Source organism: Ranitomeya variabilis, chromosome 2 (assembly GCF_051348905.1).
Source record: "Ranitomeya variabilis isolate aRanVar5 chromosome 2, aRanVar5.hap1, whole genome shotgun sequence".
Classification (NCBI taxonomy): Eukaryota; Metazoa; Chordata; class Amphibia; order Anura; family Dendrobatidae; genus Ranitomeya; species Ranitomeya variabilis.
The window spans coordinates 818,932,427-818,951,461 of record NC_135233.1 but is presented as its reverse complement, the minus strand read 5'-3'; the positions used below and the strand labels follow the sequence as shown (position 1 = coordinate 818,951,461).

Here is a 19,035-nt window from a genome sequence, read left to right as displayed (position 1 = left end):
GTTCTTAGACTATAAGTACTTACCTCTACATGGATCATTTTTCACTAGGAATTCATCAAGCGCCATCCAACCTCCACCTACACGAACCATCACTGTGCTCCTCAAAATACGAACAAGACGGAGTTGCTGGGAATCGCCAAACTTAAGAAGGATAAAACAACAGCAACTAAAACAATTAAACTACAAGTAATATAATATACAATAATGGAAATTAAATTAGATCCTATTAGTCACCCATGGTTGATTATATTTAGGCCTCATTGAGATGTCCAGGTTTCAAGTATATGTTCTATCCATGCTTTCCACATATAGATTATGTTTTTAATATCGTCTATGGGGCTGTTCACATTACCATATTTTTTTAGACTGAAAAAAAATGAAACAAAAGCTGAAGACAGTTCTGTTTTTGTTTAGATTCAGGGTTTAAATTCCCCAGTGCATTCTATGGTTCTATGAGAAACTCGGCCAACACACATGTGTGTTGGCACTGTCCATGTTCACGGACTGATTGAAGCTTGACAAACCACCATCAGTTTTTAAATATGAGAAAAGCTGATGAAATTCTGATGGTCAGAAATGACACATTGAAAACACTGATAATCTGATCTAGGACACTGATGAACATTGGTTAGTTTTTTTTCACGCATGAGAAAAAACAGACGTCTGAATGAGGCCTTAATCTGTGTAGATCTGAGAACACCCATGCAACACCAATTAAAGGCAAACTGATTAAAGCAATGGTCAACAGTGACCGCAATGAAGGAAGGGGAGTAAGCAATGTAGTGAGTCACAAACCTGTTATCTTCATAACATCATTCACAATTAGAGATAGTGAAAATCGATTTACAGGAACCAGTTCACTGGCCAAGTTAGTAATCTGTGACCATCGCATGAGAGCCTTGTGAACCACCTCCTACCGGATGGCATCCCCTCCTCCTCTTTTTATTAGGCGACCAGGTGCAATGTCATCGTTGCAGCATGATGTGTAATGTCATGACAGGTCAGCTACTCAAAAGAAGAGCTGCAGATGCTGGGAGGTAGGAGATAGTTCTACAGACTCCCGTCCAGCAGCAATAGATTTTACTGGGCCGCTCGACCAGGTCTTGAAAATCAATTTGCACCAACTCTATTCACAATACTTACCAAATAGCCAGGAGTAATTATTATACTAGGGCCTGAATTATAGAACTATCATAAAAGATCTAATTCTTAGCTGTCGCTAGTAATACAATGGTAAAAAAAGCATGACTCTGAAGCAATGTTGGAAATTATACTATGGAAATTGATTTTAGTGCAGTGGAATAAAGTTCCCTTTTATACAAGATACAGTACATGTAATAAAGGAACACCTATGAACCATGCAATTCATTGTAATTTTTTTATTTCTAGCTAATAGTATTCTTAAACCCACCTTCAAACATCTGTACATGACTAAAGTACAGCCAAAGAGGCATCAAATGCTAAACTACACGAGTAAAAAAATATAACCCTAACCTTATCCACACTCAACCCCATTGACCTTTAAACAACACTTTCCCCTTATACAGCCTATTGTATGACTTCAATATGAGACCCAATGACTACACTTTACAGTCACTTTCTGCTGTTGTAGGGCTCTTTCCAAATCAGTTTTTCACATACATATCCATTTGTTTTAACTCGTACCAATGACAGTCTATGGGCTGTCAACACATGGTCGATTTTTCCAGAGGACCGAGGGTTCTGTGCAAAATCTTGGAGACATGTCCACTATTGATCCAAGTGTCAGATTAAAATCGGCAATACATGGGTCAGTGACAACATCGGATAGCAATAGGATGCCATCTGTGTGCTGTTTTTCACAGACCAATAGGAGAAAGTGGAGAAGTGTAAAAAATGGAAAAAATCTGGTGAAACTCTGACCGAACTCTGATAAAAATCTGGTGAAGTTCTAATGAAATTCACTGATGAAACTCGGTCCGTTCTGATCGTATATATGAAAAAAAAACTGACGTTTTAATGAGACCTTAGCTGGGAATGCTGTGGATTTACAAACCTTTATCAGGCTCTATCTGTAGCAGTATTTGCACCATTGCTATGCAATGAGTCAAATCGGTGGCAAAATCTGGAACAAAATTGGTTGAAAAATTTAATTTGTGGATTTCAAGCCAATCCTGAGAATAGCCTTTACAGATGAGCTCACATGGAGACCCTGGTTCATCAAAGCTTTACATCTGAAAACCGGTTTAAAAAGCTTGAAAAGTCACAACAATTTTGCACGATGAAAGGTTGTGCAAAAATGTGTGACTTTTGCCATTTTCACACTATTTTCATGCAGCTCCAACAAAGGGTGAAAGGCTGGAGGAAGACAAGGGAGTGATGGGGCGTGGGAACATTTGGTTGTAAAAGGTAAAAGTTATGAGGCCGGTGGCATATCTTATGCTACAAAACTGAGATATGTGCTGTGTCGGACACTGAGGCGCACATTTTGCGCCCAGACACCTTGCACTTCGTGTCACCGCCCTCATCAAAATGGGCATAAAAAATGCTGGCTATGATTAATTGGGCTACTGTTTTTTTCTGAGTTTTTAGAGTAGAAACTGAGCGAAAACTACAAGCTTTGAGACTTTCTGCTCATTTTCCGCTCAAAAAACTCATCAAAAGGATTCAATGTGAACTAACTCTAAGGCTTTATTCACATTTTAATGTGGGAAAATATGAAGAGTTTTTCAAGCAGAAACCACTTCTGAAAACACTCCTTTTCTGGGAATCCACTTAAATCCACTCATATAGGGAGAGTTAATTGTTAGTTGTCATAACCATGGATAACCAAGCTACTGCAATGCCCTGCAGATGGGGTAAGTGACATAACGAATCAGGAGAACCAAACTACATTTCTATTTGGCGGTATTTGCTAATAATATTATTATTATTACACCTACTACATATTGGGATAGGATTTAGGAGATGGGATCACCCCTTTAATGAATCTGAAACATTTAATCAGTGCCGCCTGTGCATTTCCACCAGAAATGTTACTCCAGCTAGGGATTGGAGATATATTTCTGTTGTAATGTACGCTGCCGCTTTTGATTAATTTGTTGGGCAGGTGTTGCTATACGCATTTCCACGGCTCCTCCACATAGCTCTGCCCACATTGACGGAATTGGCTGAAAGTATACTGAAACAGTCAAAAGTTGCAATTTTTGGTACATTGAAAAGAAAACATTTTGCACAAAATGTTTTACTCCAGAATTCTAGTCAAAACCCTTTGATGATTTGGGACCAAGGTGTTTTAAAAGACTACATGCCACTACTGCTTCTGCAAGACAGAAGTGCTAAAATGCAAGTAGCGAGCATTGATCTCTGACTTTATAACAGAACTCAAACATGCAACAAAAAGGGTGAGATGATTAATGTTCCCCAGCAAAGATTAAGGTAATAAATATTGGACACACGCAGCTGAGGTTGTGGATGTTGTGGTCACTGGACATGTGGTTGCATGTATCAACGGCAATGATAAGGCGATTATAGGGCTTTACCCGCTAGCCACGTCTCAAGGAACTAATGTACTAGAAACTAACTGTATAGCAATGTATACCATGCGTCAGGTACGCAGATTATCTGCAGAACTATACTAGGATGGATATCGGCTATACAATATTTAAAGGCTGATGGAAGGGATGTTAAGTGTTTAGCCATTAGCTGACACTATGCATAGTGCTACTCCTAATATATAATCGGTATGATCTGTCTTGGTACATTACAGGGTATGGAGCAAGAACTTACATTATAACATAAGTAGACAGGATGCTTTACATTAAAAATGATGTTGGTTACATTGGATTTTGTATGTTCCATTTTTCTGTGAATATAATGATATGGTTGGTGACTACTATGACTTACTGATCGTCTGATGCCATGTGAACTGATTGTTCATCACGTTGGCCATGTCAGATTTCTTGCATGACAAAACCATGACAATCCATCTGAGCCACCAAATTACCATGGAAGAGAAGCATGTAATGCACATTTACTACCGAGACCATCCTATGGCTACAGAACTTGTATTCAGAAGTAACGCACGGTGATAGAAAAGGTTTGATATCAGCTGTGTAAAGACCCTCCACTAAAGCAATGATGGGACGTGTAGGTTAGCGTCAGGTGACATGGAGAGCAAGCTTAGATGACCATCTATATACATTGGAAACATTTTACTGGTTTATACCTGATTTCCAAGGAAGAACTGATTGCATAGAAAAAATGGAAAGAAAATAACGTTAGTTCATGGTTTTCTACTAAACAGTTTCAGTTTTTGGATAATATAAATAAATAATTGTATATTAAAAAGTAAACTTTTTTTTTTAACCAAAATTTTTACAGAGTGGAAAATTATGAAACTTTGCAATTTCACTGAACTCTCTTGTGATTTTGGAAGGTCCACGTACTTTTGGTGATAAGCCAATAGGTTGGAGTAGTCAGTCCTCTATAGTATATATTCAGGTTATAGTGTAAAGGCTTACAATGAGAATAATGTTTAATACAGTTACTTTAAAGGTAGCTAAACTTTCAATTTTTTTATAATTCTGCCCAGCGTGGAAAGTTGTGAAACTATGCAAATCTCTTTATTAGGGAATTTATCTTCATTCCTATAAAAGAAAATAACATTTAAGTGGCTTCCAAACCCCAACTTTTCCCTAGTCTATGTCTGCCTACAGCTGCATTGATATCAGAACCTAGCCATTTAGAAGTACTGATGATGGCAGTGAAAGTGTCTGCACCTGTGTCTCCTCTGAGTATTGTTCTGATAAGGGCAGAGACAGACTGCTGTATTTCTTGTGCGAGAATCGCATCGTAAACCTCGTACTGGCTGTCGGCTATCCTGACCTGAGCTTGACAGTTGCATAGAAATACATCATGCTGTCTTGCTCAGGTCAGGAGAGGTGCCAGGCCAATCCGTGCAGTGCAAAGTGATTCTCGCATGAGAAATACGGCAGTCTGTCTCTGCCCTAAGCAGAACACTCAGAAGAGGAGATAATTGCCGGCCGATTCACTGCCATCATGGGTACTCTAAATGATTGTGCGAGGATATTAATGAAAGCAGCCAAATTCACTGGTGAAAAGCATGCATATTTTACAGGAATGAAGACAAATCCCCTAATAAAGGGATTTGAAAAGTTTCATAACTTTACATGACAGGTGAAGGCCCTCCTCTCGGCTTATTATCTGGAGAATGTCTGCCTGCAAAATTATCCATAGAGATCAAAGGAGTTGTAGCCGCTGTACTCAGTCATTGACATTGACAAGCTGCTAAGCAAAAGTTTCCAAAATGCTAACAAAAAATTGGCAGAAAGATTCTGACCACAGGTTGTTAATTAAACTCTTTCTACTGTAAAATGGAAATGTTCCTTCCCAACAATACATGATAATTGTGACATTTGAATAAGTAGTGCTTTTACTTACTCTGTATTTGTTGTCCCCAATTTGCTCCACTTGGAAACGTTTGGCACACTTGCATTTTGCCACTTGTCTTGTAACCTGGAAAAATATAAGTTATAATAATCTATTTCTTGTGCACATAAATTTTGACTATTTTGGACATTATGGATGAAGTACCTCATCTTCAATTTTGTCAGCATCGGTTACAGGCTTGTATGCATCCTTGTTGGGGTGAAGGGCTGCCACAAACTCATAGTAGTCAATGTAACCATCACCATCCCGGTCAAAGATGTCAGCCACAGCGCTCATCTCCAGACGACTAGTGGGGAATTCTAGAAAAAAACGAGTTGAGCATCATTGATAAAATACTTATAATGATAATATTCCAAAAAACCTATGGCTAAAATATTTCACCATAAGACAATATACAGCACATACAATACATGAATTCTTAACTCATTATCAAAAGCAAATGCAGTCATTTCTCTACAGAACAGGATGCAACAGCTGTAAATTGGGAAAAATTGCATTATCTTCAGAGGTCAGTAATCTAATAACAAGGAAAAATTAATATATTACATTAGAGAAGACGATGACATCAAAGTTCTGTGTACTGAAGAACTGTAATGTGGTTATCGAGTCTATACCAATGTCCCGAAATAGGATTGCAGAAATGACTGTTTGTAGTAACAAATGGGATCAACCCAGTCACAAACTATTTCCATTATCATTTATAAGATAAAAATAATGTGAACTAAAGCCAAAGTCTGGAAAAATAATTTTCATAAAAATGCGTTTCTGACACTTTAAACAAGGATAAACATGTTATTATACAGTTGTGAAAATGCTAACCTTTCTACAAATATAGTTAAAGGGTTTGTCCCCTTTCAAAAAACGTTTTATCTTATGACTTACCCCCTCCAGTGGCAGGTCTCCACCAATGCCCCAGTCTCTGTTTGTCTGCAGTGCTAACATCATGTTCACACAAACACAAAGCCCAGCAGTTTTGACCGGTCGGATGACATGAGCTACTGAGCCCACCGATTGGCTGCAGTGCTGACATCACGTTCACACAAACACAAAGCCCAGCAGCTTTGACCGGTCGGATGACATGAGCTACTGAGCTCACCAATTGGCTGCAGTGCTGACATCACGTTCACACAAACACAGAGCTCAGCTGCTTTGACCGGTCTGATGACATGAGCTACTGAGCCCACCGATTGGCTGCAGTGCTAACATCATGTTCACACAAACAAAGCCCAGCAGCTTTGACCGGTCGGATGACATGAGCTACTGAGCCCACCGATTGGCTGCAGTGCTAACATCATGTTCACACAAACACAGAGCTCAGCAGTTTTGACCGGTCTGATGACATGAGCTGCTGAGCTCACCAATTGGCTGCAGTGCTAACATCATGTTCACACAAACACAGAGCTCAGCAGTTTTGACCGGTCTGATGACATGAGCTGCTGAGCTCACCAATTGGCTGCAGTGCTAACATCATGTTCACACAAACACAGAGCTCAGCAGTTTTGACCGGTCGGATGACATGAGCTGCTGAGCTCACCGATTGGCTGCAGTGCTGACATCACGTTCACACAAACACAGCAACAACCTAGCAGCACCTACACTTAAGTTATATAAAACCATCTATGTGGCACTTACTCGAAGAAAGAATCCCTTCTATAAATTCTTGTCGTGTTATTTTTCCATCCTGGTCTTTATCAATTCTACGGAAGAAATCCATCACTCGAGATTTTTTATGGTTCATCCAGCGCATATATTTCTTTCTCCAAATGTCAAAATCGAAGTTGGCAAATTCTCGCAGCTGAAATGAGAAGGCCTCTCTTTAGCATACACATTGAGTCACAAACGGACTGGATGAGATTATGTTTTGGCGTTCTAAAGGTGCATTTGCACTGGCCGGTAGCAGATGTTAAACGACCACCAAACTTCACATCCTGCTTAGGCGGACCGCACTTCCACGCACACAGATTGATCTTTTGATAATATCATGGATTTCACCACTACATGTGCTGTTTACATGATTTTTAAGCAAATGTTTTACTCGTTTGTCGAGTGATTGTTAGCATGATTTGACAGGCCGATAATTGTGAGACGAGCATTCCAGTCCAGCATCGTCAGTGTAAATGCATGTCTTAAGAATTAAATTTTGACCAGGATATTGCATTGTTACTCACAATTTTCTGGGCCCTTATTTTGAACAGCCTTAATGGGAAATTGTCAGCAGGTTTTTGCAAATTTAATCTGAGAGAAGCATAAGATAGGGCAAGAGAGACAGATTCCAGGGATATGTCACTTATTAGGCTGTGGGTTGCAGTTTTAATACAATCAGTGTTTTATCCGCATTATCATTATAGGACTAGGCTCCACGTGCACAACAGTCCAGCTAATCTGTATAACCCTGCCCCCAACACTGATTGGCAGCATCCTGTGTACATAGTACATTGTCAAAAAGCTGCCAATCAGTGTTGGGGGCAGGGTTATACAGATTAGCTGAACTGTTGTGCACGTGGAGCCTAGTCCTATAATGATGGAATGTTTGTTGGGCTCTCCATGCATGTGCTGTGACTGTTACACAGCTGCGACACATGCAGCTGCGGAGTCGAACAGCTGATCAGCCGGCGCTCCATGTATCTGGGTTCCCTCTGCAGCTTATTCGGTAAGCGCTATAGCTTGCCGAATAAGCCCTGACCCGATAAAATTCGCTCAACTCTACACACAGATACCTTTTAATATTCACAGTTAATTTACAATAAGTAAATATATTACAAAGGTCACCTGTTATTGTCTTAGAAGCTATCCCATAAAATAAATATCAGTACATAGAGTACAATCTTTGGGGCTGAAAGTTTCCCTTTAAAACAACACTGACTGCAATTATACAAGATTTTTCTGTCCTTCAATACTATTCTCAATGGATGTTATCTACTACTACTGTGGCATGTTTGCAAACTTTAAAGCACGACTCCAGCAGAACCTACACATAGTATTATACTTACCAGATGCCATCTTTGTCTTTTATTGGCACCACTCCAGTTGGTCTTCTGCAGGTTGTGACCTGCCGAATCGCTCCAGTGTTTGCTGGGCGAGCCGGAGGTCACTACTCAGTGTAAATCTATGAGAGCCAGAACGAGGCGGCCAGAACGAGGGTCTCATAGATTTGACAGCTTGTGACCGTTACCTCTGACTTCCAATCAGTCAGAAGTTGGGGTCAAAATATGTCGGCGCAGGACCAAAGTGGTGATGATGGCACCTGAACATGGAGGCTGGTGAGTAATACTAGGTAGTACTTGTAATACTAGGGTCATTATATTAGTTGCACCACTCCAGCGGTGAAACAAAAAAAAACGCTAGAGTATATAAAGAAAAGAGGGAAAAACCAGCTCACCCTCCTACAGCTTCAATCGGTCCCGGAGTTTGTGATCAGCGCTACTGGAGGTGCTGAGACAAGTCAAGTTTCAATAAATCATCTAGTTTCTTTGTTCAAAAATGAGTTAAAAGTAAGTGAGTGTTCAGATATATATTTGGAGATACTGTATATAGTCCATGACAGAAGAAATGGGGGAACATGGGGAAGAAAATAGATATTGTTACCAGACGCGTTTCAAATGTTGCACATGATTTTCATATCAAGTTTAAGAACGTGTGCGTCTGGTAACAGTATCTATTCTCTTCCCCATGTTCCCCCATTTCTTCTATCATGGACTATAGCTTCAAATATATACCTGAACACTCACCTGCTTTTACCCATTTTTGAATTAAGAAACTAGATGTTTTATTGAAACTTGGCGTCCTGTGAGCTGAATCCTCCTCCTCTTCTGTGTTAATCTAAGTATATATAAGATATCAGGAATCCACTGTGTTCCTGAACGAAACAAAGGATTAAGTATAATACATTGGTATATATAGTACCTCCTCCAGTCTATCCAAGGCATCATTCAAGTTTCTTCTCCTCTCTAATGCCAAAAGCCAAACTTGCTGCCATTTGCCGACCAGTAAATTGACTCTTGGGTTTTTTGTTTCAATTGAGGTTTGTGAACCAGATGGATACAAGCTAGGAGTTGGTGAACGTTTTCCTGTTAAAATACAGACATTTTTTTTTTATTAATCAAACAAGTGCAGTAACTTTGTAACATATCTTATCAAAGAAAACTGCTTCTCTCTCCGCCAGGACTGATCTTTCACTCTTAATTCATGGGTAAGATTTGTATTTAGTGAAGAAAGATGTTCACTTTGCTGAGATAGGAGATGGCAGCTGGGGCTTTTTAAAATTCTTCAGGGGAAGGAGCTACCGGCAGACACAGACATTCTGCTGCTTGTTCCATATGACTTCATAGATGTTTATGAGCACCAACTTCCATTTCCTATCTCAGATAAAGAGAATGTCTGTATTCAATGAAGACAGATTTTACCCGTGATTTGAGAACTTTGAGAACGGAGTCCAGGAGGAAAAAGACGGCGATTTTACTGATAAAGATATATTACAAAGTTTTTTATTTTTATCTGTACTATTTATTTTTGAGAAAAAAACTGTATATAAAAAAGGTTACCTAGTTATCTAGATAGATACTTTTGAGGAACATTGACTATCACAAAAGGTCATCATATAGGCATTTCCAGGACTGAGGTAATTCAGGATACTGATTACAATCTCATTCCTATAGTTATAAGCAGTGGGGCTTTAACTACATAGCTATCTATAGCCATGATTTCTGTGGGTCTTTAATACTTACGGTCTGTTCTTCCTTTGCCTAAGACAGGGATTTGAGATTGACCTGAAGTAGACTCGGCAGCTTTCCTCTTATAAGTCTTTGTAACTTTATCTACATCTGGCTGCTTCCTAGTCATTTCTTCCATAAAACTCTGGAAATGACAAGAGTTAAATAAAATGTTTCACAAAATGAACAATGGAGCGCATAACTTAATTGGGAGAAAATATTGTACCTGATGTTCTGCGATCAGAGCTTTAACCTCATCTATCTCCTCCGGGATGTCCTCCTTGTCTTTTTCGTTGAGTGTGGTTTCTGCCCATTGTAACCACTGAAGCAAAGACTCCAGAAGCTCCTTTTTTGCTATTAAGTCATCCAAAGCAACAGTCAGCCTCTGTTGATGCTGTTTTGCCCATGTTAAGACCTAAAAATAAAAGCACAAAATACTTGTGAATTTTCCAAATTCTCCAGTCGTTGTCTATTTTTATATTCAGCCAAATCGATCACAAATTAACACCAAAAAGATTTCTGAAGAGTAAAGTGTTTCATTTAGAAACAGTATTTTATAAATGTCCTCATCCATTAGATCCATCCAACTTATAAAACAAGTCACCGTGACCATGCACAGAGATGACATGTACACGTTACCTCCTCAAATCTGGCTCTGATGATGGTTATCCAGTGCTTTATTGTGGTAATAGAATCAGGGTGACAAATTGAAAGAATATCTTCTCCCATACTCGCTCCTTTATTCAGTTCAGATCTTTTCTCCTCCACTTTTCTCATAAATTCCTTAAAACAAGGCAAACAAAGATACAGCATGATGACCACATTCTACATTCTCTATGGACAGCAGATTTTATACAGTATCTGGAGCCCATCAAATGCTGTGAGGACTCCAGGAATAAAGTTTTCTAATCAGTAGCATTTAGGAAAATCGTGGCTTGTACGTACAATAATTAGTAAATTCATTTCTTGCCTTTTAGTTTTAATGAGACTCTATAGGTAAACCATGAACTAAGCGTTCCCAATGTAATGACCGAACTACAGTACAGACCAAAAGTTTGGACACACCTTCTCATTTAAAGATTTTTCTGTATTTTCATGACTATGAAAATTGTAAATTCACACTGAAGTCATCAAAACTATGAATTTACACAGGTGGAATTATATACTTAACAAAAAAGTGTGAAACAACTGAAAATATGTCTTATATTCTAGGTTCTTCAAAGTAGCCACCTTTTGCTTTGATGACTGCTTTGCACACTCTTGGCATTCTCTTCATGAGCTTCAAGAAGTAGTCACCGGAAATGGTCTTCCAACAATCTTGAAGAAGTTCCCAGAGATGCTTAGCACTTGTTGGCCCTTTTGCCTTCACTCTGTGGTCCTGCTCACGCCAAACCATCTCGATTGGGTTCAGTTCTGGTGACTGTGGAGGCCAGGTCATCTGGCGTAGCACCCCACCACTCTCCTTCTTGGTCAAATAGCCCTCACACAGCCTGGAGGTGTGTTTGGGGTCATTGTCCTGTTGAAAAATAAATGATGGTCCAACTAAACGCAAACCGGATGTAAGAGCATGCCGCTGCAAGATGCTGTGGTAGCCATGCTGGTTCAGTATGCCTTCAATTTTGAATACATCCCCAACAGTGTCACCAGCAAAGCATCCCCACACCTCCTCCTCCATGATTCATGGTGGGAACCAGGCATGTAGAGTCCATCCGTTCACCTTTTCTGCGTCACACAAAGACACGGTGGTTGGAACCAAAGATCTCAAATTTGGACTCATCAGACCAAAGCACAGATTTCCACTGGTCTAATGTCCATTCCTTGTGTTCTTTAGCCCAAACAAGTCTCTTATGCTTGTTGCCTGTCTTTAGCAGTGGTTTCCTAGCAGCTATTTTACCATGAAGGCCTGCTGCACAAAGTCTCCTCTTAACAGTTGTTGTAGAGATGTGTCTGCTGCTAGAACTCTGTGTGGCATTGACCTGGTCTCTAATCTGAGCTGCTGTTAACCTGCGATTTCTGAGGCTGGTGACTCGGATAAACTTATCCTCAGAAGCAGAGGTGACTATTGGTCTTCCTTTCCTGGGGCGGTCCTCAAGTGAGACAGTTTCTTTGTAGCGCTTGATGGTTTTTGCAACTGCACTTGGGGACACTTTCAAATTTTTCCCAATTTTTCAGACTGACTGACCTTGATTTCTTAAAGTAATGATGGCCACTAATTTTTCTTTACTTAGCTGTTTTTTTCTTGCCATTATACAAATTTTAACAGTCTATTCAGTAGGACTATCAGCTGTGTATCCACCAGACTTCTGCTCAACACAACTGATGGTCCCAACCCCATTTATAAGGCAAGAAATCCCACTTATTAAACCTGACAGGGCACACCTGTGAAGTGAAAACCATTTCCGGTGACTACCTCTTGAAGCTCATGAAGAGAATGCCAAGAGTGTGCAAAGCAGTCATCAAAGCAAAAGGTGGCTTACTTTGAAGAACCTAGAATATAAGACATATTTTCAGTTGTTTCACACTTTTTTGTTAAGTATATAATTCCACATGTGTTAATTCATAGTTTTGATGCCTTCAGTGTGAATTTACAATTTTCATAGTCATTAAAATACAGAAAAATCTTTAAATGAGAAGGTGTGTCTAAACTTTTGGTCTGTACTGTATATTCTACGTACACATTAAGCTAAAATACACAAGAGATTCCATGATGCTATATGCATTCTAGTGCTTTTTCATGGAATAGTAATCGTTATATCCAATTTACCCAACTTATGACTATTTTGTAAAGGGTTTCTTCCACCATATCTTTTCAGGTACACACCGCTCCCCAGCTTCGAGTTTCCTGGGAAACAGTGGGTGCTCTTATACTTGGACAGTTTAGAGTTTAGATCAATGGCACTGCTGCACTGCTGGCCACAACTGTCCACTTTTTGAAGTTGCTACATGGGGCAGCATTGGAGAAGCGCAGTTGCACTGAAGCTGGCAGAATGTGGAGGCCATTTTAGAAATAACATTATATAATATTTGAAAGACACCATTTCTGAAAAGGCCTATCTGAGTAGCTGGCCAGTTGGCTGGTGTCCTCTGACCTATTGGAAAGAGCTTGTATATATCTGTGCAGGTTTGGCACCACCACTGCTAGACTGTAGAGATGACTGGTGCCCTTGGCAATGAGCAACAACCAAAACAATAAAAAAAATGACTCCATTCTTGAGAACAGAGAGGAATTTTAAGAACCTGTAAGCTGTTGCTTGTTTAATGGCAATAACCCTTAAACCCCCCAGCAAATAGATTTGAGTGATTCATGTAAAACAGCTCATGTTTAGGATCAGTTTAAAACTATTGTTCAGTCGTAAACTGGTCCTGGTCTTCTTTCAAGGTGCATCATGCAATAACCTCTACCGATTCCACCCTTATGGCGTACTACATAATGCTCAGATAATAAAAGATACCACTGTTGTGGGTGTTGAAAGAACATGGTCAATCAGCTGGGAACAACTATTGAAAGTAGAATAGCTGTATCCTGTGCATGGAATAGTGCACTGATCATTGCTGGAAGCTCTGGGTTGCCCAGGACCTCAGTACCGGTAGCACCTCCTTCAGATCAGACAGGTGATATGCCATGTGCAGATTGGGCAGCCCTGAGGCCAAAGCTGCCAGGCCATCCTGCCCATCCTGGAAGCTCTGGGTGCCCAGGACCTCAGTACCGGTAGCACCTCCTTCAGATCAGACAGGTGATATGCCATGTGCAGATTGGGCAGCCCTGAGGCCAAAGCTGCCAGGCCATCCTGCCCATCCTGAAAGCTCTGGGTGCCCAGGACGTCAGTACCAGTAGCGCCTCCATCAGATCAGGCAGGAGATACGCCATGTGCAGATATGAAGGTTGGGCATCCCTGAAGCCAGCCCTGAGTGTATTAATATCATTATATGATGACTTGTGCTTTCGTGAGAAAATAAAGACCTGTCTACACTCGTTTTTCCACAGGAAAATATTCCTAGCACAGACTGAACAATAAAGATTATCTTATCAATAATAAAATACTCTCCATGACAACCTCATAAATACTACAAGTCACGTGGAAATGAAACAAACAAATATTCCAGCAGGGAACCATGCCAACCTGTCTAAAAAATGTTAGAACTCCGCAGAGAACAGCAGTGAGGAAACTTTATCAGGTAATGAGGAGATGGAGCCTGAAAAATAACGGAGTAACACTTCAATTTTCTTTCCACCCTCTACTAATGTTCCAAAATAAACAGCACGCATGTTGTCATTTTACATGCCTTTCCCTAATAAAGACATCCTGGAAGCTTGGGATCCTTTCATTGCTCACGTGTTTATGTTCTCATACGCAGAACCATAGTGAGACATTAACCTTTGCTGCAAGTAAGCTTTACACTGACTAAGCTCAAAGGCTGCTTTCTTCTCACCTTGTGCTGGTCTATTAGGGTCTTCAGAGACTCTTCATCATCTGGGAGAAGACCATGAAATCTCAACGCTTGCTCAGCTTCTGCCAGCCATTCGAGCAGGGTATGTACTGCGGCATGAAACTCCTCTGCCTGCAATAAGACATCATTTGATAAAATCTTGATACAGGTTGATATTGATCAACCTAAATGCATACTACGCGTAAGGTGGGGGTCACACGAGCGTAGATGCTCTCATGCAAGAGAATCATATCGATTATGTTAACGACACTCTAATCAAACTCTGATCTGAGTTTTAGCAGAGTGTCAGCTTAGTGAGATCAGATTCTCTTGGATGAGAGAACCACAGCACAGGTGAGAAGATGGAGAACAAGATTTGCCCATCATCTCTATTGTGTGATGTCATCCGAGTGAAGTCCAATGTTTTCAACAAAACCATAGACTTGAATGGGTATGTGGAATCTGATTTGTGTTGCAAATTGCAACATGCTGCAATTTCTTTCTCATGCCGATGGGGGATGAGGAAAAAACACAAATCAGCACTGCCCCATAGAACCACATTGTCCGAGTGCTATCCGATAAAGCATCGATGTATACATTTGTGTGAGCGAGCCCTAAAAAGCAATCCCGCATCGTCTGTATCAGGCCTAAATGTTTCCCAAACATACCTATATTACTACCTATATTATTTTAATTGCATTTCATAATCCACCTAGTAAATATGCCAGGTGTAGCCACACTACAGTTTGCACTAATATAACAAGTCACTAGGCAGTAAAGCCAAGACTTACTGGTATCACGTCTACTCCTACTCAGAAATTACCTCATAAATATAGTGCAGTAAAAGAATGTTGAATGACTAATGTCTAATTCCTCTTAAAACCCACCTGGCGCAATGCATCTTCTAGTCGGGTCTGTTTGGACACAGATAAAGTGCACACAGTTTCCCAGCGGGTGCCTAATTCCTGCATCTGGGCCTTCACCCAAGAAGAGTCATCACGACTTCCTTCCACTAACTCTCTAGCTGAACGCTTCAGTGCCTGGATACTGCTACTTCGCTTGCCCAACTCTTTCTGGAAAACCTAGAGAGAAAAGCACAGACGTAGCTACTTTATTAACAGACAAGTGCCCCAGACAACATGCCAAACACTGAATTTCTATTATATAGAAAATAATGGACAGGTAAATTCAGTATTACTTTGTGGTTGTCAACGAGGTTCATCACAATGTCAATGTCACCATGAACAGGTTGGTCTTCGGCTAGCTGTGGCTCCACTCTGTATAGCCAGTCAATAAGGGCCTGCAAAGCATCCGTAAACTGGCCAGAGAACAGCAGTGCCTCTTCTAGCTTGTTTTGCCTGCCCAAAGTAAAAAGATGAAAATGTAAACAGAAAGTCCCCTATTATACTGACGAACACAATATTAGGGGCATAAGAATGAATTCTGCATTTACTATAATTGCCCATAACATGTAAAGTTATCCTTGGGAAAGTTACATTTATAACAGAACATATAAGGGAGGGAAAGGACTTGTGACAGTAAAATGATGGACACCATGATAGAAACGAGTGGACCCCATTATAGTCAATAAAGTCCACCAAGTACTAATGGTTTCCATCATGTTTCAGATCTGATGCGGTCATTGTTACCCAGAAAAGGAAAATGGAATATGAACACAGAAATGAACCTAGACCAAGATCCACCTCTCCTGCACCTCATCTGATGTCAATTTCGACCAACCTGAGATACTTCAACAGATGTTGGATCATAGACATGTCCTCTTTACTGCAGCATGCTTCATCATTTTTAGGAGATGACTGTAATATGAAATCTCCTGCACATACCTTTCCACTGATTTTCCACAAACTGTATCCCATTTGTCTCTTATCTCACTGAGCATGTCATCAAGTTTTTGGATATCATCACTTAGCGTAGCTTTTTCTTTCAGCGATCGTCCACTTCTTGTGGTGGTATCATAGACTGAGTGCTTGGCACCCAGGGTTTTCTGGAATTCCTGTGGATTGCAATAAACAGCTATTCCCACAGTTCCATAATGGTACAAGAGATAGAAGAACAACACAAGATATTTGACGATGGCTACATGACCGCAAATGTGCGATAGATCCTTCTGGCAGAAAAAAAGGACTGGAGCAATAAAAATGTAAATCAAAATGGAGAATACAGTACAAAACTGCAATACATCATCTTAATAATGTTCTGATGGAAACTATTGCTCATGAGGTCTACCTTCCAAGCAAATGTGTTAGTCTTTTACAGAGAGATGTAGCACAGATTACATTATTAGCTAGTTTTCTGTGGTGCCAGAGAAATCTTATATTTCTTTTAGTGGTGTGATACAATATACATATTACTTAATACATTGGCTGGTCATCAGGGGTAGCACAGCCTTGTCAGAATGGAAAATGCTATTTCTTCCATAAAGCCAAAACAAATCTGCACTTTCTGGAATCATCCATCAGCCAACATTGTGGCCGCAGGCTATGAAGAAAAAAACCAGATCTGCAATTTTTAATGGAATACTCATGGTTTAGTGATTCCAACAAATGTTCCCATGTTGTCTGAACTGCCATTTTGGTAATAATTGTAAATGGAGCATTTGATTAGATTAACTTTTAGATAAAGTAGACTCCAAACGGTTAAACATACAAATTACCATAACACTGTGCCCTGTGCCAATTCACTGGACAATGCGGGATAAACAAGAAAATAACTCCTAACACATCGTATTACAAAATCTTGAAACTTACAATCAGGTATCTTTACACCTCTTTCGTCAACTAAAAGTCTACTTTTAATGGATGAGAAAAGCCTGATAGAAATTCTACAAATGGGTACCCTTGTTTAGTAGTCATTTGATATGCCAGTGTTGAGAAATCAAGTTCTAAAGCCATATACAAATTAACCTGGAATTGCATTGGGGGCATTGAGCGCATCTTATTTATACATCAAAACGCCCCAATTGCCCTTCCAGGCTAACTTGCTTCCAAGCTCGAATTTACAGAGATGGCACATTAGAAAATTACAAATCATTCATCACTTTTATCTTATACAGTCATTCAACTACACACAGTTTCAATAGGAAAACCATCATCCTGACACTTTCCCTTGAAAGGGATTGTCCTCTACTCGGACAACCCCTTCTCAATCCCTATGTTTTCTCCCTAGTAAAATAATAAACTTATACTCATCTCCGGGGCTGTCACTGTTCCAGTGATGCAAGCACTGGCTCTCCCAGGGCATAACCATGTCATGCAATCCCTGCTGCCAATCAGCGCTGGCTTCACTCTCCGTTAGACAAATCCGATATCCGGAGAGAGTCAGAGCTGCGGCTGCTCTCTCATTTCAGCCGGATGTCAATTACGTCCTTAGGAGAGGAGAGTGAAGCCAGTGTTAATTGGCCCTAGGGATCACATGACATAATGTCACAAGAGTCCTGTAATACAGTGCAAACAACACTGGAATGGAGTCGGCACTGGAGACACAGGGATTGAGAAGGAGTTGTCTGAGAAGTGGACAGCCCCTTTAAGCATATACTGGATTTTCTTTTTTCTTGAAACAGAGTTTACTACTGAATTGTAATCATGTTCTAGTCTTTAAAAAGGTTGATATAATTAATTCCTTTTAACCCATTTGTCACCAAGACACCACTTAAGGATTCATGGTATGTGTTGGATTATCAGTTATAACCATACTATACAACAGGGAGGGGGAACCACTGGCTCACAATGTCATTTTCTCCAGCCCCCAAGCAGATGCCTGGGGACCGCAGTGCTTCAGCCGCCAGCCCCGTTTTGCTGTCCGCCCACCCTTTAATTTCTCTCTACCCTCTGATGAGGCAGCCAGCTAATCACAGAAGAAAATCCAGCTCACCACCTGCAATTCCACACTTCTGGACCACAGATAGCACTTGGGCAGGGTGCAACATTCAATGGAGAAAGCAGAATAATCCAGCTCACAGATGAAATCCAAAAAAGTGAATTTTATTATCCAAGGTACATGAAGCAAAGATTAAAATTGTGTGTTCACAAAAAAGAGAATACAGGCATCTTTTGACGCATTTCGAGCAACATGCGCTCTTTGTCAAGAACAGACAGTTAATATAAGACAGTTTGCTTTTAACGTCATTCCTTTTGATATACACAATAGACTATGTGCTGGACCTGATGTTATTTTCAACCTTTATAAATATACAACATGCTCTCCACAACTGAATTTTTGTAAGAAATCACTGACCTTATGCTGTGTCAACTGTGTCTTAAGCTTGTCTGGGTCATTTGCAATCTCAAGTTCTGAGTCTAAAGATGTTTCAGATTCTTCAAGCCACTCCACAAGTTTAGTAAAAGCTTCATGGAACTGAGGAGGACATGAAGATGTATTGAGCACAAGCCTTATAAGATCCCAAGATACGATACACATTCACTAGTAT

At 40.2% G+C, this 19,035-nt stretch overlaps 1 protein-coding gene across 1 annotated transcript in view; it reads right to left on the bottom strand.

Moving 5' to 3' along the window:
• Nucleotides 1-19,035, bottom strand: part of DST (dystonin) — a 745,723-nt gene that overhangs the window by 10,438 nt on the left and 716,250 nt on the right. Inside the window, exons 85-98 of the mRNA XM_077290007.1 lie at nt 18,843-18,962; nt 16,433-16,602; nt 15,787-15,946; nt 15,476-15,670; nt 14,592-14,720; nt 10,800-10,943; nt 10,387-10,575; nt 10,176-10,305; nt 9,355-9,518; nt 7,084-7,246; nt 5,596-5,750; nt 5,443-5,517; nt 4,208-4,225; nt 24-141 (exon numbers count right to left, since the gene is read on the bottom strand). Of these exons, the coding sequence (XP_077146122.1) occupies nt 24-141; nt 4,208-4,225; nt 5,443-5,517; nt 5,596-5,750; nt 7,084-7,246; nt 9,355-9,518; nt 10,176-10,305; nt 10,387-10,575; nt 10,800-10,943; nt 14,592-14,720; nt 15,476-15,670; nt 15,787-15,946; nt 16,433-16,602; nt 18,843-18,962 (1,930 nt within the window). The remainder of the gene's footprint in view (nt 1-23; nt 142-4,207; nt 4,226-5,442; nt 5,518-5,595; nt 5,751-7,083; nt 7,247-9,354; nt 9,519-10,175; nt 10,306-10,386; nt 10,576-10,799; nt 10,944-14,591; nt 14,721-15,475; nt 15,671-15,786; nt 15,947-16,432; nt 16,603-18,842; nt 18,963-19,035) is intronic.